The sequence below is a fragment of the Pseudopodoces humilis genome, chromosome 14 (genome assembly GCF_049639895.1).
Source record: "Pseudopodoces humilis isolate 2021_Gansu_Grassland_sample_001 chromosome 14, ASM4963989v1, whole genome shotgun sequence".
NCBI classification, from domain to species: Eukaryota; Metazoa; Chordata; class Aves; order Passeriformes; family Paridae; genus Pseudopodoces; species Pseudopodoces humilis.
Genome location: NC_142213.1, coordinates 7,357,495 through 7,375,544, shown reverse-complemented (window position 1 = coordinate 7,375,544; position 18,050 = coordinate 7,357,495). Strand labels below are relative to the sequence as shown.

Below are 18,050 nucleotides of genomic sequence, written 5' to 3'. Positions count from 1 at the left end.
AATAATTATTACTGAAATACTAAATTCAGCTCTAACCACAGGTGTACAAAGGTTTCCATGGCTGTATGCACACATAGCTGCTTGTGTTTAAACATTTTGAGTCATAAATTAACTAGATGATTCTGTAATACTGCTCTCTTCTTTCTCTTGTAGGTCTTCAGGCCTCCAAACCCATGGACAATGGCCATTATGAATGTTTTAGCTGAGCTGCATCAGGAACACGATCTAAAAGTAAATTTCTGGATTTTTTTCTGTACCTTCTGAGTGTAAGGTTTTATTGACATATTAGTCAAGAAGTATGTTGTGAAGGACTAAGCAGTCCTTCTCACTGCTTTAGCATGGGGAGATTGCTTGGGCATTGCTTAATTTGGTAGAACTTGGATGAAACTCTTCTCCATGAGGTTGGCATCAAAACAGTTGTCTAATCCTCAGCTGTTATTAGTCTCTGAAAGGGGTGGGATTAGAATGGGGAGCTTGGGAGTCAAGTGGCTCAGTAGATGTTTTGGGTATTTTCCTTGTGACATGACCTAAACTAGAGCTGTTTTGCAGTTGAATCTGAAGTTTGAGATTGAGGTGCTCTGCAAGAATCTTGCACTAGACATTAATGAGCTGAAACCTGGAAGTCTCCTGAAAGATAAGGATCGTCTGAAAAATCTGGATGAGCAGTTGTCTGCTCCAAAGAAGGATGTGAAGCAGCCAGAAGAGCTACCACCCATCACAACAACTAGTAAGTACATCTCACAGAATCCAGAACTGCACTGTTAAACTAAGACAAGTTTTGCTATCGCCAAAAAAAAAATAAAAAAATCAAGCTACATATGGTATTGTAACATATCTGAGAGCTTGGGAGCACTTGGCTAGTTTTGTAAGAAATAGGTGTACAGTTTGGAGATGGGAAGGGAATGGAAGCCATCATGAGGACTAATTCTGTATGTGTGTGTAGCTACTCCTTAGAGTCCCCTCTATTAACAATACAGCAAGTGCTAAAACTATCATAATAAACAGCTCTCTTAAAATGTACTGAAGCTACTTTGGAACTAATCATTAGGGACTGGAGAATGAAAGTTGCTTGGTAAGTTTAGGAGGCTTCATGATCAAATTGCAAAGCTTTTGTTTCTTGGTTGTTTCCTGGTTTAAATAAGAATGATACACCTGTTTTATAAGCAGTTGCTTTTCACTAGTGTCTCAATACAAACCTACTTATGTTCTCCAGCTGCTTCTACAACTCCAGCTACCAGCACCACATGTACAGCCACGGTTCCTCCACAGCCCCAGTACAGTTATCATGACATCAACGTCTATTCTTTAGGAGGGCTGGCTCCACACATTACCTTAAATCCAACGGTAAGTTTTAGAGCTGATTTAGTTTGCTAAAAGAATTCTTATAGCCAGGGTTGATGCAGATCTCAGCTGGTGGGAACTATCAGGACTTAAGTAAGAAAGGAGCCTCTGTGCTTCTTTTGTCCAGTCAGCAGCTCACCTCTGAAGTCAATTTTTTTGTTGTTACTCAGCTGCAACTTGGTTAGAAAAACAATCATTTGTCCCAGTTTCAGATTTACCAAATACTTTAATAGCTTCATGGGGAATATGGGAGTACTGCACAAACTATGACAGTGCACTTTTAAGTCGTTCGGAAAATGTGTCTAGGGTAGGTGGGATTCCAGTGCACTTTATTCTCTCACCTTTCCTAATCCCCTGCAGATTCCGCTGTTCCAAGCCCACCCGCAGCTGAAGCAGTGTGTGCGGCAGGCAATCGAGCGTGCGGTGCAAGACCTGGTCCACCCAGTGGTTGACAGATCCATCAAGATTGCCATGACGACCTGTGAGCAGATAGTCAGGAAGGACTTCGCCCTGGATTCGGAGGAGTCACGGATGCGTGTGGCTGCTCACCACATGATGCGGAACCTGACTGCTGGGATGGCCATGATTACCTGCAGGGAACCTTTGCTGATGAGCATAGCTACCAACTTGAAAAATAGCTTTGCTACTGCACTGAGGGTAGGAGCCCCATCATTTGAAGTCAATTTACGGGACTGTAGGCATCCAGCATTAGTAAATCAGTTCTCCACAGTATAGACTTGTTAATTAATTCTGCAGCTTAACTACCATGGGGATGAATTCACTGGGTAAAAGTTTCATGACTCTTGTGGAATTACAGTGGGAAAAAGTGTGTTGTGATTCCAGGTCAAACACTTAAACTGAGATGGTAGATCTTTCTAAATGGCATACGAACTTCCTGACTATCTTTTTATTTCGCCCCAGTTGTTCTCTCCAGTTTAACCACGTGATAGAAGCCTTGGAGGCTTGAACTTTCTGCAGGGTTTGAGGCAGAAAAGCTGAAGTGGGGAGGTCTGAATTGATTTTGGTGATATCTTGGATTGTTTCAGCATGCATGCTTCAGGCAGATTTTATTTACTTGTGCAGATGGGTAGTTTAGACTCTTCTGAACAGCTTGTGAATTAATGGGTTTTCTAGAGGCTATTATCAGCTCTCTTAACGAAGAGAGTTTGAGCTAAACTGCATGGAACAGCCTGTGAACTGCTGACCACAACTGCAGGTACCACATGGAATTCTTGCCATCAATGTCAACAACAGGCATAAGAGCGTAAGGATCTTGGAAAGATCAAGACACAGCTATACTTTCAGCAATTAGAAATTAATCCGTTTTTTTAATCGCTGAAGACATATGACATTGGTACAAATCCAGTTTTAATCCAAGGAAGCTTTTCAAGGGATAATTGTAGAAAACATTTTGTTGCAGAAAAGGCTCTGTATGAGTCATCTCAAAATTCTTATCTGGTTTATTTTTATGAAGTGGTTTAACAGAAATAGTGTAATTTTTAGGAATTAATGAAAGAGCTCTTAGCCAACAAGGAAGTCCAAATAGATGGGACAGGCTGCCTTTATAGATGCATTCCATTTCTAGTGGAAATTGCTGCTCTGCACCCTGGAAAATAAGTACATCTGTTTAGGGGTCTCATAAAGCAGACTGAGAAGGAAGGAAGAAAATCTGATTCCTTGTCAGAAAAGGAACCCACTGAAGAAGGCTTAGGACTGCTGTTTTGCACTGTTAGTGCTGCACCTTTATATCTTCCAGTTGTAACCTAGGAAGTAGGAAAACTTCTACTGTGATGCAAAGCCGTCCCTGAATTAGCATCACTCTGTCTGTCTAAAGCAGGCCTTTATTTCTGTGCCCTGGAGATGGGTAGGTGGAGAAGATGGAGAACTCCTGCTGTTTTGTTCCTTGTTGAAAGTCTTTACTGTCGTCTTGCCTACATGTTTTATTCAAAGCTATGCAAAATTAAATTTAATATTGTATATTCTGTGGGAAGGGACTGTGGTCCTAAGAGCATTCCTTTTTATTGCTGATGTTCTGTATAAGCAGCGGTGCAGATTTTAAGGTTAGTAATATACAGGGAAATTTTGCATCCTTCACTGATTATTGTGATTTTCAATAGGCAGCTTCCCCACAGCAGAGGGACATGATGGAGCAGGCAGCTGCCCAGTTAGCACAGGATAACTGTGAGCTTGCCTGCTGCTTTATCCAGAAGACAGCTGTGGAAAAGGCAGGCCCTGAGATGGACAAGAGGCTCGCAACTGTAAGTATGGGACTGCTGTCTTTTAGAAATATTCTGTGTGCTCATAGACATCCAGATGGGTGTCTGAAATAGTGTGGTGCTTGTGTTTTTCCCAGGAATTTGAGCTCAGAAAGCATGCTAGGCAAGAGGGGCGTCGCTACTGCGATCCTGTTGTGTTAACGTACCAGGCTGAGCGGATGCCAGAACAGATCAGGTTAAAGGTGAGCTCTGTTCAGATGCTGCTCCTCTCTCCCTCCTGATAAGGAAAAGTGGATGGCACAGCATCAGCTGAGTAATCATATATTGTTAGTCTAGCCTAACAGCACAGCTGCTGTTATGTTGATTAGTATGGAAACACATAAATATGTTATTCTAGAATGAGTGTTTATATCATTTTCTGAATTCCTTGAGTCTCTATTCTGTGCATTTCCTCTCATTGAAAGATGGCTCGTCTGCTTTGTTGTCTTTATATTTTATTTTCTTTTGTCTCCTTTTTATTTTCTTCCTTTAAAAGATGTACCATATGCTTTCCACAGAGCATTTCTCAGTATTCAGTTATTTCTGTTTCTGGGAATGTGAGTTTCACTTTTAAAGCAAAATCCCCCTGTTAGGAGGTGTGGCAGGAGAGATAGGACCTCAGTGCAGAGCAGCTGAAGCCTACTTGATGTCTAGGCCTCTCTGTTTAAGAGTAGCTACCTATTACACAGGCTGCCCTCATTTTGTACTGGCTCAGTGCTTATCAATGAATTAAATGCCTGTTCTTTTCATTGCAAAGGTTGGAGGTGTGGACCCAAAACAGCTGGCTGTTTATGAAGAGTTTGCACGCAATGTCCCTGGCTTCTTGCCCACCAATGACTTAACTCAGCCTACAGGATTCTTGGCTCAGCCTATGAAGGTAGAGGTTTCTGAATTAATCAGCTTGAGAGTACTATAGCAGTTTTAGAGACTGTTGCAGAGCTTGTGTTTTTGCTCGAAGGATTCATAAGGGTCAAATGTATTGCTTGGGGACAGTGGTTGAAAAAATGCATTTGTTCTAAAGACAAAGTAATTGCAACATAAAACTTCCATCCAGTCTTAGGGATTTGTAACCTAAATTCGGACAAATTCTGCAGGTTAGGGTTACTACATGTAGTTTTAGTTGCAGTGAAGCATTTTATTCAAATCTCAGATTACTTTTGCAGGAAGGTCATGGATGGCAAGCCTGAATTTTAAAATAATTAGCATGGTTTTTTATGCATACATAAGGCTTTATTGACAGAACAAGGGGGATTGGCTTCAAACTGTAAGAGGACAGGTTTAGATTAGATGTTAGGAGGAACTTCTTCCCTGTGAGGGTGGTGAGGCACTGGAAGAGGTTATCTGAAGAAGCCTATCTCTGAAGTGGCTTTAAGCAACCTGCTCTAGTGGAAGATGTCCCTGCCCATGGCAGGGCAGTTAGAACAAGATAGTCTTTAAGGTCCTTCCAACCCAAACCATTCTGTGATTCTGACTGATAGAATTATGTGCTGGTTTTTTTCACAGCTTAATTTGCTCATATGTATGTAAACCACAGTACTATAGAAGTCTAAATTCTGGATGCTATAATTTCTGAAGGAGAGCCAGTCAGTCAGTATTTGAGTGTCACAAATGCAGTCCTTGCAAAAATCATTGATTCTCACTTTCTCTTAAGCAGCAAGCTTGGGCTACAGATGATGTAGCACAAATTTATGACAAATGTATGACAGAACTGGAGCAGCACCTGCAGTCCATTCCACACACCCTGGCCATGAATCCTCAAGTCCAAGCGTTGCGTAGCCTCTTGGAGGCGGTGGTAGTGGCTCGGAACTCACGGGATGCTATTGCTGCACTTGGACTACTGCAGAAGGTGAGTGTTGACAACTCATCTCTGTAACAACTTGCTTAGTTTTTTACTCACTTGGCTCATGGATTGTCTTGCTGGCGACCTTGTTTCTTCATGCATCTTGTGGAACCTTGCTCGGTGGACAGTACTGAACTGCTGTCTTCAGAAATCCAATAAATAAGATTGGGAGGAAGCCATTGTATTCACTTAGGGTATTGTACACGTGGTGTGAAGACTGCTTTGAAAGAAGCAGGTGTACAGAATTGTGGGACTTAGTTTTGTTCAGATATGGCAAGTTAGAGAGCTGTTGAAGTCCAGAGTGGTCTGATTTCAAGATAATTTGGAGGCTAAAAGGGTGTTTGAACTGCCCTTGTAGATAGATAGTATTGAGCATAGTATTTTGCAGTAACTGATAAATGACTATGCATGGTGGGTTGACCCTGGCCAGCTGCCCAACATCCATCCAGCTACTTCCTCTTTCTGCTTTTCTGCAGGACACAGAAAACACAGAGAAGACTAGATGACATTTGTTCAGATTATGATAATTTAATAGGGAAGGTAAAGGCCATGTGCACAAATGTAACTAAAATCTATACTGTCCATCAGCAGGGAGATGTCCAGCTACACCTTGCAAAGCAGGGCTTCAGCATGTGTCACATTTGCATGGAAAGGCAAACATCAAAACCATTTTCATCCTCCAATCCCTTTTCATCCTCCTTTCCCTGAGCTTTTATTGCTGAACATGATGTCGTATGGTATAGGACATCCCTTTATTCAATCTGTCCTGGCTGTGTTGCTTCCCAGCCTCTTGTCCATCCCCAGCCTACCCACTGGTGAGGGAGGCAGAGTGGGAAAGAAAAAGCCTTGATCCTGTGCTAGTGCTGCTCGGCAACTGGCAAAACTGTGGTGCGTTGTCAACACTGTTCCAGCACAGATCCAAAGCACAGCACGATATGGGTTGCTATAAAGCAAATTAACTCCATCCCAGCCAGAATTTGTAGGCTAAACCAGTGGGAAGTGTTGCAGTGAGCTCTGAGCTGAGCTGGCATCAGTGCCTATGTAGTAGTGTAGAACAAGTGACAGACAGAGAGAAAAATGCACTTGAGAATAGTGTGAGGATATGGAGCTGTTTGCATGAGGATCCGAGAACAGTGCCAAAACAAAAGTAACCGAAAGCTGGAGGGAGACTCTACGTCTGCTAGTGCTTTTACCTATTAAAGGATCCAATCCTGACTAGGACTTGGCCAAATAAATTGTGTTGCCTGTGTAAAGATCGCCCTCCATTTGCTGCAGACTAACACAGTAAGGAAGCTGCTCATTTACCTCTGGCAGGTTCTGTAAATATTTTCCAAGGTAGTTTTCCATGCATAAGCAGAATTGCTTGAGGTGGTATTGACTTAAGGAAGCTGCATCACAAACTAACACAGTCTGTTACGGTATTTGGTGCACATACAAAGCTAGTTGGGCATAGAGAGACCTGTAGGTTTGTTTGGTATCGTAGCTGTGTAGAGTGCATGTATAGATACCATAGTGGCTGGTAAAATCTCACAGTCTTACCAAAATGTCAGCACAATTACTAAATTGATGTTTTTTTCATGTCTTCCGGTGATAACTCTTGCTGATGTAACATGCAGAAGATTTGGAAGAGGACTTGTTTTTTCCTCTGCTAACAGGTTGCATCTGTTCTAGGCTGTAGAGGGCTTGCTGGATGCCACCAGTGGGGCTGACGCTGACCTCCTGCTCCGCTACCGTGAGTGTCACCTGCTGGTGCTGAAGGCTCTGCAGGACGGTCGTGCCTATGGATCTCCATGGTGTAACAAACAAATCACTAGGTCAGTTACAAGACAATAAGAACACTGATGTAGCTTTGACTATCTTTTGGGAGTTCCTGTGTTACTCTGAATTCCCTGCCTGTTAATATTTTGCTGCAATTTGGACAGACAAAAAACACAGCTTTTTTTGTCAAAATTAACTAGTTCTTCTGATAATGCTGATTCATCCCAGAATATTACCGGAATCTTTAATGGAATTAAGCATTAGAGCATGGTCTGGGCTTTTTTTTTTCCCCCTCATTTTGCAGAGAGTATCTCTGTATGCTGTCACAAACAATATGACATGGCATATGCCTGTAGCAGAAGCTTCAGCTAGGCAGACCTGCCAGTTCATCTTTGGAAGAGAAACTTCTTATGTTGAATAAACTGAAGCTCTTGAAGAGCTCTTGTAACCAGTTGTGCAGGGCAATAGATGCTTGAGTCTGACTGTTCTGAACTTAAACATTACCTTAGAGAATGTTCTAGAAGGGGCTTCTTTTGTAGCTGGATAATGAATCACAGTGAATGTCACTGTGTTTCTGAAGTAGTAGATTTGAGTTGCTACACTTAAACTGTGTTGTTGAAATACACTTTCTATAAGAAGTCAAATTCTTCAGGTGCCTGATTGAATGCAGAGACGAGTACAAATACAACGTGGAAGCTGTGGAGCTGCTAATCCGCAATCACCTTGTTAACATGCAGCAGTATGACCTTCACTTGGCTCAGGTAAAGAGAACCTGCACTTTTAAAGGAGGAGGGATGCACTCAGTCCACTGTAAGATCTGTGGTTGATCTTTGTCTTTTTCACATTGACAGTCCATGGAGAATGGCTTGAACTACATGGCTGTGGCATTTGCCATGCAGTTGGTAAAGATCTTGTTGGTGGATGAGAGAAGTGTTGCCCATGTAACAGAAGCAGATCTGTTTCACACTATTGAGACACTCATGAGAATTAATGCTCATTCCAGAGGAAACGCCCCGGAAGGGTGAGACTATAGTATTGTGCAATATATTACCTTTTTGTGCTCATTTATGTTTTACATATTATATAGGCAATAACTCATATGATTCAGTCATATAGCTTTAAACTTCCCCTAAGGCTGCAGTCCTTTCTTAGTTTCAACTGTCACTCTAGTGTAAGTGTTCTCATCCTAGTCAAAATAGAGGCAGCTGCAGCAGGATGTGAAACTGAATGCTTAAGCAAGAAAGTCTCTCCATGCACTATGCTCCAAAATCCTGTGGAACTGTGAGAAACTTGTTTGAATTCCTGCTTTATCTCAAATTCATGCAATATTGTTGCCTGTTTAAATCATATATATATATGTTAATTTGTTAATCACAAACAATCCAATTGGACAATCATTTCTATTTAGAGCTTACAGAGCAATCCTCCATCAGTCTCACATGGCTTATGGTATCCACCAGCAAACTGCCCAAACCATTTGGGTAGCAAATGTTGCCTCAGCACCTGGAAATACCTGTGGGACTTGCAGGCCTCCTGTTCGTAAGGTGGAAGCAGTTGTTGCTGGGTTTGAGAAGGAGACGGATTAGAACTTGGATAACTTTGAATAGCTGTGAGAGCAACCAGCTGCTGGCTGGTGGCAGTGGCTGCCATTACCAGCACTAATAGGGTGTTAATATGATGTCCCAAAACCAAAGTCCTTTCATCTGCAGCTGGCATGGATAGACTGTCTTCACTGTATGGCTTGACTTTCACTGCAGCCAAATCCAGTGCCCCAGTCAGGCCGTTCAGTACTGGTAACTCCCTGTCTGGGAGCATTTTAGGGCTCCTGAAGTCTGCAGAAGAGAAGCTGCTTCTAGTCCCTGTGGTGTTTTGTTGCACCACTCCGCTGTACAAATTGGAGTGGAACTTCAAAGCTTATGTGGTTTCAGTGTTCCTTCTTTCATCGTAAGTGTATCTGCTTTCATGACTTATTTCTGCTATTCCAGTGAGGACTGAAAGATAGAAAGTTTTAGTATAAGAAATAATTTGCATTCTTTCAACTATTTAACTGAGCTTCCAGTTCCTGCACCTTTTGGGGGAGGAGGAATTCTAACCTAGCTCTTTCTCTGGTCTGTCGCCTTAGATTACCCCAGCTGATGGAAGTGGTCCGATCAAACTATGAAGCAATGATTGACCGTGCTCATGGAGGTCCTAATTTCATGATGCATTCAGGAATTTCCCAAGCTTCTGAGTATGATGACCCACCAGGCCTGAGGGAGAAGGCAGAATACCTGCTGAGGGAGTGGGTGAACCTCTACCATTCAGCTGCAGCAGGCCGTGACAGTACCAAAGCATTCTCTGCGTTTGTTGGACAGGTAGAGCTTTTGGAAAGAAAGGTGCTTTTTATTCAACATAAGTAGGGTGTGATGCCCTCCATTTTATAGCAGTGTTATAACCTGTATTAGGCATCCTTTTGAAACTTCCAGGTGTATGGCAATTTACTGTCAAAATTCTGTTTTTGATGAAGCCCCTGTCCTCCACCAAATTATGTTCTTCAGATACTGTAGCAACAGGCTGTCACACCGTGAGTTCTGAGATAAGTTTGGTGGAACAGAAACTTGAGCTGAAATAGCTTTTGGAAATAATTCTGTCATGCTCTGTAATGAGCCTTGACTGGTGTTGTTCCTTATGGGTAACAGTAAAAGCTCTGACAGCCTACAGGAGGATGTCACCAGTAGAAATTCAGGTAAATTGTTTCAGGTCATGTGGGCAAGGGAATCCTTTGTCAAAATGAAATCATTAATAAAGAAAATCTGGAGACTTCATTAGCTGAAGTGGTGCCTAAATTTAAACAATGTCCAAGGTGCCACTCTGAAGCACCTTAACAGGTGTGGTGAACATCACATACCATTTGCCTTCTAGGAGGGAGATCCCCTCAGTAGCCCAGCATGTGTGGTAACAAACTCATGTGTTTGCAGGCATCTCCCTAAAACTGTGCTCCTTGCATGCAGCTCCTTGACTGCAGCTGCAAGAAAGCCCCTGACATGGTCTTTTTGTATTGTGTTCTTTTTAAATTTGTGACACCACCACAGATACGCTGCAGACTTTGCAGCTACTAATGAAAAGAAGCTCAGACTTCAGAGTATGCATGAAGATTGTGACTGATGCACTGTTGTTTTTCATTTGATTTTAGTGTCCTTGTGTACTGGTTATAGACAGCTTTCTGTTGGTCTGACTTCTAGTCTAGTTCTTGCATAGAACTTTTTGAATGTTTTTAATAGACATTGTGTTAAGCATACATGTTAAAGAAAGATTTGACCTATTTCTGTGACCTCACTTTTTTTACTTTAAATCATGCTTTTAAAGCACACTTCAGTACAGAGCGCTCACAACACTTAGTACACTTTTGTCCCACTTTACTCTTTATCACACTTGTTTGATTACCTCTTGTACATATTTGATCAGTTTTGAAACAGCAATTTAAATATATTGAAGTGCAGTGTTTATTTACAATTGTTTCCTTACAGGCTTTAGTAATGAGTTTCAAATGAATATTTTGTAATAACTACATTAAGTAAGATTCTATTACTGAACTCAAATGACTGCCAAAGTGTTGCTTCCTTCACACAAGTCGGTAGGACAAGGAGAAGCACAGAACTTTGAAGGCAGATACATAAATTCTTTGGGCTTTTTAGAAAAAAAGTTTCTCCAGAAGTCCTAGAAGTTCTCCACATTGTCTCTAAGTTACTAGTTGTGCTGTTTTTATAGCTTTATGTCCAGTAGGAGCTCAGAAATAACATGCTTTATTCAAAACTCACAAGTTTTTTATATGTATATTATTAGAACAACTCTCCCATGCAAAGCAAAAAAGCCCACCCAATCTTTCCTTGCATGTAATGGTCATGTAAGGAAAATTCACTTTCCAAATGCAGTTTGCTTCCACAGAATGGGGCTGCAAAGTAGTGGTGATTCCTGAGCTAGGAGCTGGAGTCTGCCCTTCCCAGAGCTTGTACTCCTCATGTTCTTCATGCAAGGCTGAATGCTGGTGGCAGCACTGATGCTGAAACAGGTTTCTCAGCTATGCTGATGGTTAGAAAGATTTGGGATTCAAAAGATTGTATTTGAGAATAAATGTGTGTGCTAAAATTGCATTATCACCCTCAAATTGCCTTGAAAACATTAATCTCTCAGGAGAGTATGGCAGAAATTAGCTGTGTCAGGCAGAGTGGGTGCTTTGTAAAGGGTGTGTTTGTAATAAATTGTAAAATGAACTGTCTGTGGTTATGGTGCTGATGTCTTTTCCTTTCCTGGTTAGATGCACCAGCAGGGGATCCTGAAAACAGATGACCTGATCACCCGTTTTTTCCGTCTTTGCACCGAAATGTGTGTTGAGATCAGCTATCGAGCCCTGGCCGAGCAACAGCACAATCCTGCAGCCAACCCCACAATGATTCGAGCCAAGTGCTACCACAACCTGGATGCCTTTGTGCGACTCATTGCACTGCTGGTGAAGCACTCTGGGGAGGCAACCAACACGGTCACAAAGATCAACCTCCTGAATAAGGTTGGGAATCCTTCTTGTCCTCATCACATTTAAAGTGTGTTGTCCGCTGTATCTTTGATAAACCTGAGGTGCGGACCTTAATGTGGGCTGCTGCTAAAGTGTCTGATGTGAACTTAGATGGGTTGGTCACTGGCAAACTTTTGAGTGAACCACCAAGATACCAAGTGGCTTTCTTGTTCACAAAGATTACATCTCAAACCAATCTGAAATTCATCTTTGTGCCTTGAAATTAAAAAGTCAGCAGCTGTTGTTTTAAGATTGTTGATTCCTGAGTGTTTACCTTCATGTTGTGAGGGTCTTTCCTTATCTCTTACACTACTTGGTTTATGGCTGGATGGTCTTAGGTAGTTAAGACCTTCAGTTACTGCCCAGTCAGTCATTGTGACTGTGGTCCAAGAGACAGGGAGAGCAAAGCATAATTGTTGGGAATTGCTGAAATTAATTGTAATATTCATTTATGCAACACTTCCAATAACTAGGATTTTTGGTTCTTGTTAGAATCTGCTGGGTTTTTTACTGTTGGTTAAAGTATTATCTGTAGTCTGACTTGCAGAGTAATTCTTGCTGTCTCCACATGTCTTAATCTCTTTAGGTTCTGGGTATTGTGGTGGGAGTTCTTCTGCAAGACCATGATGTTCGGCAGAGTGAGTTTCAGCAACTTCCTTACCATCGCATTTTCATCATGTTGCTATTGGAATTGAACGCTCCTGAGCATGTGCTGGAGACCATCAACTTCCAAACACTCACAGCTTTCTGGTATGTATTTGAGATTGGCCACAGTACTACCTTTCTTGGTAGGATCAAGGGTTTTCACTTAAAGGCTATCTGACTGTTCTTGGTGGTGGCTTAATCACCTTTGGAGTAACTGGTTCTACTGTGGACTGATCACTTGCTTATCTTAGGGAAGAAGACTGGTAAAACCCAACATGCTCAAATGCCTTTGCTTTTTCCTGTGTTTTTCCCTCAATGTTATGAAAAGCAGTCTTATTGCTGTGCACTTCTAACCTGCTCTGACTTTCTTTTCAGTAACACATTTCACATCCTGAGGCCTACAAAAGCTCCAGGTTTTGTTTATGCCTGGCTGGAACTGATCTCCCATCGGATATTTATTGCAAGAATGCTGGCACATACACCACAGCAGAAGGTGTGGCTGCAGTTTATCTTTTCTGAATTAAAAAGCTCACCCAGATGTTTATCTGGTGTGGTGCTGTTTCACATTTCTGGAAGTGCACTAGTAGCATGGCTGTTCTGTTTTTGTTGTCTTCCATATTCACAGTAACCTAACTGCATGGAGCAGAGTCTGTGTCAATAACTATGGAACACAGGGTAAATTGAATTTGATAACATGCCTTTGCCAATGTCTAGAAGAGCTGTAGCCTTCCTTCTAGGCTAAATATTGTCAGCTCAATATGGCATGTTGAGGGTTCTGGAAACACCCATGGCACAATGGTGTGCAGGTGAAGCCCTTGAAATGAGCCATGCTGCATTCAGTGGATGAGTTGGCAGTTGCTAGCTCTTCCATCCAGGTTTATATAAAGATCAATCTAATTATAGTTTTGAAATTAGGGTAACTGGTCTTCATTGCATGTTTTTCACCTGCTGTTCTTTTCTTGACAGGGTTGGCCTATGTATGCCCAGTTATTGATTGATCTGTTCAAGTACTTGGCTCCTTTCCTTAGAAATGTGGAACTCACCAAACCTATGCAAATTCTTTACAAGGTAAAAAAATGTCAACTAATAGATGCTTCCAATCAAAGTTGTCTGAAAGCAGAGATATTCTGGCAGCAAAATAGAATTAGCTGTTTTCTTCTAACTTACATCTGAGAGTTGAATTTAAATTATGGGGAGAAGCAGGCTGCCCTCCCAGATTAGTTTCCTTTTGGTAATGTTAGCCATGTGACATAGAATGATGGCTCTGCAAGCTTTTGGACAGTTTCAACAGTTAGACACCTCTTATATTTAATGTTTTATTTCACAGGGCACTCTGCGTGTGTTGCTAGTCTTGTTGCATGATTTCCCAGAATTTCTTTGTGACTACCACTATGGGTTCTGTGATGTGATCCCACCTAACTGTATTCAGCTAAGGAATCTGATCCTGAGTGCCTTCCCACGGAACATGAGGCTTCCAGATCCTTTCACCCCCAACCTAAAGGTAGAACTTACTTTAAAGGAGTTTGGTAATAGGAAACTTTAATGCTCAAAATACTCTATCCAGGTTAGTATTATCTAATTAAATCTTTGGGTATCTGCTAGGCCACTAATCCGGGAATGATTAGAAGGAAACTTTCTCACGCTGCCCAAGCACTGTCCTGTTGCTCTTCTCTGCCTGAGCTGTGCAGTGTGATGGGAGCAAAGCTGCAGTGCTCACTGTCACTGAAGAAGGCTGTTCTTGACTTGTGTGGATGTTTGTGCTTTTTGAAACTACCAGAATGTCTGGAGTGTAGATGGGGAGACCCCAAAGGCAGTGACTGAACTTTCCTATGGCCTTCACCCCTGAATTTTTTTACCCTCTCAGTTCTTCAAGACATCATGTAATAAGTTTGCATGTTAGATATCAACTTTCTTCTAAAATCTGCAAAAGTCAGATCTTGCCATTTTGTTGGTGGAAGGAAAAGTGATCAGCAGCAGTAGTTGATGTAATATTGCTTGTAGATCTGCTTTTCAATTTGTTCCATTGCTGATTTAGTTGACTGGGTTTTCTGTCAACAGGTGGACATGTTAAGTGAGATTAATATTGCTCCACGAATACTCACAAATTTCACTGGGGTGATGCCACCTCAGTTCAAGAAAGACTTGGATTCCTATCTCAAAACTCGTTCCCCAGTCACCTTTTTGTCTGACTTGCGAAGCAACCTACAGGTAAGTTTGAGGTTTTCGAGATTTCTGTGGGTGCTCAATTTAAATAATGTGGCAGAAATGATCTCACTGGTTCAGCCACCATCCTTTCCTGCAGAAATTTTGTTGGTGTGTTGGCCAACATATCTTCCCGGCAGTAGAAAAGCCTGTGAAAATGCACAGAATTCTTCTGCCACTCCCTGATAGGATGTGTTGAATCTGATTAACTTTTGACTCCAAATAGATTAATTGTTACAGAAATATATGGATCCTCATGCCAATACTTCAAGGGTAAGAAAGGTTAAATTAGCTAAAGCCCAGTTCAGAACCATGGCTAAAACCTCATTTCAGACATCTCATGGCTTGGCTTGCAGCAGTCTTCATTCTGAAGCTGAACTTCCTCAGATAATTGCTTAGACAGAAACATTCAACGAGGGGGATGTTTCAGCCAGCATCTGGCTGGTGAATTCACATTTCCTTATCTGATGTTTTCTTTTAAGCAGAGTATAAAAACAAATCTGTTGTGTTAACAACTTTGCTGATGTTTTTGAATATATATACATGTGCTATAATATATGTTTTCTAATATATGTGTATTAGAAAAGGCTAAATGCCAAATTGAATTTGTTGATGTCCCAGTGTGTTGTCTTCTGGATAATCAGTAAGATTCTTGGATGCTGTTGTTGTACATGCTGTACCTTTAAGTGCTGAAGGAATTATTTAGACTGTTAATGCTTTTCATATCTTTGCTGTTAGGTATCAAATGAACCTGGCAACCGATACAACATCCAGCTGATCAATGCACTGGTGCTCTATGTAGGTACTCAAGCTATTGCACACATTCATAACAAAGGCAGCACACCCTCCATGAGCACCATTACCCACTCAGCTCACATGGACATCTTCCAGAATTTGGCAGTAGACCTGGATACTGAAGGTGAGCTGGAAACATTGCTAGTTCATGCAGTGTCACATTTACAGCAAGTGGGCCCTCACTTTAAAGAGGACATTGAGGTGCTAGAATGTGTCCAGTGAAGGGCAGCAAGGCTTGTGAAAGGTCTAGAAAACATGTCCTGTAAGAAATGGCTGAGGGAGCTGGGTCTGTTTAGTGTTGAAAAGAGGAGGCTCAGGGGAACCCGAGCTCTGGAGGGTTGTTGTAGTGAAGCTGGGGTCTTCTACCATGTGTGCAGTGAGAGGACAAGAGGAAATGGCCTTAAGGTGTTACAGGGAAGATTTAGATTAGATACCAGAAAAGGTTTTTTCAGTGTTAGGGTAGTCTGATACTGGAACAGGCTGCCAAGCGAGGTGGTGGAGTTGCCATCCCTGGAGGTGTTTGAGAGGCATCTGGATCTGTTGCTGGGTGATTTAGTGGTTGTGGGGTTACAAGGGTAGTGCTGGGTTGATGGTTCGACTTGATGGTCTTAAAGGTCTCTTCCAACCTTGATGATTCTGTGATTTCATGTAGCTGATAGTGAATTCACAGAAATGAATGCTACATATCTTCAGTTGGTTTTGTGTTGAGTACTTCCATAAGGCTCCCAAACATTAGTCTCAAGCTCTACTGGTTGCTTCTTTATTCCCCTTTGTGTGCAAGTGAAGCCGTGTGTACTCAGTGTTCTCTCCTGCAGGCCGGTACCTCTTCCTGAACGCCATCGCCAACCAGCTGCGGTACCCCAACAGTCACACCCACTACTTCAGCTGCACCATGCTCTACCTGTTTGCAGAGGCCAACACAGAGGCCATCCAGGAGCAGATCACCAGGTGAGAGGGACGGTGTTTAGCTTGCCAACATGCAGCTTTTTGCTTTCCTTCTATATTTTTTGTCTTTGAGCTCTAAGTGTTCTTACTTTTGGATTTCAGGGTTCTCTTGGAACGACTGATTGTAAATAGGCCTCATCCCTGGGGTCTCCTTATTACGTTTATTGAGCTGATAAAAAATCCAGCCTTTAAGTTCTGGAACCATGAGTTTGTTCACTGCGCTCCAGAAATTGAGAAGTGAGTATAACTTAACCACAGAATCATTAAAATGATATCTCTGAAGCAGTTGAACCTTGGGTTTTTGGTGCTGTCATATCCATTTGCTGTCATAAATGCACCTACCATTGCTTTGCTTCTATGTACAGGTTGTTCCAGTCAGTTGCACAGTGCTGCATGGGGCAGAAGCAGGCCCAGCAAGTTATGGAAGGGACTGGTGCCAGTTAGATGAGCTGCATCCTGCATTGTAAGAGTGCCAGCCTGGAGGTCCCGTCTCATCAACTGACTGAAGACTCTGTAAGGCTCCTCCTGACCTTTCCAGCCCCCTTGATTGGGTAGACACAACAGACCCTGGGTGAAAGTCTTATGTGGGCATGTTCCAAAGTTTGAAACAAATTTTTTGACTTTTGGCCAAACTTCAGAAGATGCTGTGAATATCATTTGAACTAGTGTAAATACAAGGAACAGAAACATTTGTCTGGACTTTTGGGTTTGTGCAAATTGTGTAAAAGGCAGGTGGGTAACTGGTGCCTGTCCATCTTGTAATAAAGGGGCAGCTACTGATGCCAAGCACTTGTCTAGGGCAGACCTCCTTGTCCTGACATTCCCAGACTCCCAAAGAATATTGAAAAGCCAGTAACTTATTTTTCTTTATGTGAATGGGGGACCTTTAAATCACTAAGTTGTTTTTTAAAAAAAAAAGTGGATATGTTTGGAATATGGGAATTCTGTGGAGTACAGGAGGGGTGAGGGAGGGGTTAAGGTCCAGTGTTGCTTTTCCCTCACCCTCATGGAATGCTGATAGACAGCAAGTGGAGTGGCAGTCAGAGAATGCCTCCTTTTTGTTGAAGAAGAAACAGGCCCTTTTGGGTTAGGGTCAGCTGTTTCCAGTAAATAAACCAGAGACCAGGCCTATGGCTTCTTTTTTTTTTTTTCCTCCTTCTTATTGTTTTTTCTTCTTTTTTTTTTTTTTTTGGACAGTTGTAAATTTTGGAAGATGAGGGGTTAAATCTAGAACTTTTTCCACCCTCCCCTGTGACCACACAGTATAAGTTTGTAAAAAAAAAAACTAAAAAAAGGAAAAAAAAGAAAAAATTAAAACAAAAAACCGAAAGGACCAATACAGCCCATTTTGTAAGGATTTTCAATGTTTTGTAAAGTATTGGTCCACGTGTTGTATTTTGTAGCCTTTCTAGTTCTTGGGCTTTAGTTCTCCCACTCTTGTATGTATGCATACTGTAGTTACACATTAAAGTCATGACATGCAGCACGTGCCACTGTGCTTATTCTCTCCAATTTATCCTGGCCAGTTGATGTCTTCCAAAGCCTGTTCCACCCACTCAAAGCCTGCAGTTTTCCAGTGTGTTTTGGGCACTGCCTGTTGAAAGCAGCTGGGTTTGCTCTCTAGCACAAGGTCAGTGGGCAGATGTAATGACTAGACAGGATCTTGCTTTGAAATGCATCAGAAAGGACAGTTGTATGGAAACAGAAATGGCTTAGGTGC

The 18,050-nt window shown here is 42.0% G+C and overlaps 1 protein-coding gene across 6 annotated transcripts in view; it reads left to right on the top strand.

Moving 5' to 3' along the window:
* Window positions 1-17,813, top strand: part of CNOT1 (CCR4-NOT transcription complex subunit 1) — a 54,869-nt gene extending 37,056 nt beyond the window's left edge. For 3 of the 6 annotated variants that reach the window (XM_014255475.2, XM_088062127.1, XM_005526291.3), the window contains exons 28-49: window positions 154-231; window positions 550-727; window positions 1,214-1,344; window positions 1,702-1,998; window positions 3,459-3,599; window positions 3,695-3,799; window positions 4,354-4,473; window positions 5,251-5,442; window positions 7,108-7,250; window positions 7,847-7,955; window positions 8,046-8,215; window positions 9,317-9,548; window positions 11,489-11,737; window positions 12,330-12,493; window positions 12,764-12,881; window positions 13,355-13,456; window positions 13,716-13,889; window positions 14,447-14,596; window positions 15,329-15,509; window positions 16,201-16,333; window positions 16,433-16,567; window positions 16,696-17,813. In XM_014255475.2, coding sequence (XP_014110950.1) covers window positions 154-231; window positions 550-727; window positions 1,214-1,344; window positions 1,702-1,998; window positions 3,459-3,599; window positions 3,695-3,799; window positions 4,354-4,473; window positions 5,251-5,442; window positions 7,108-7,250; window positions 7,847-7,955; window positions 8,046-8,215; window positions 9,317-9,548; window positions 11,489-11,737; window positions 12,330-12,493; window positions 12,764-12,881; window positions 13,355-13,456; window positions 13,716-13,889; window positions 14,447-14,596; window positions 15,329-15,509; window positions 16,201-16,333; window positions 16,433-16,567; window positions 16,696-16,774 — 3,381 coding nt within the window. In that variant the 3' untranslated portion in view covers window positions 16,775-17,813. Of the gene's footprint in view, window positions 1-153; window positions 232-549; window positions 728-1,213; window positions 1,345-1,701; window positions 1,999-3,458; window positions 3,600-3,694; window positions 3,800-4,353; window positions 4,474-5,247; window positions 5,443-7,107; window positions 7,251-7,846; window positions 7,956-8,045; window positions 8,216-9,316; window positions 9,549-11,488; window positions 11,738-12,329; window positions 12,494-12,763; window positions 12,882-13,354; window positions 13,457-13,715; window positions 13,890-14,446; window positions 14,597-15,328; window positions 15,510-16,200; window positions 16,334-16,432; window positions 16,568-16,695 lie in introns of all 6 variants that reach the window. The other 3 variants (XM_088062125.1, XM_088062126.1, XM_088062124.1) reach the window with 1 other exon arrangement.
* The last annotated feature ends 237 nt before the right edge of the window (window positions 17,814-18,050 follow it).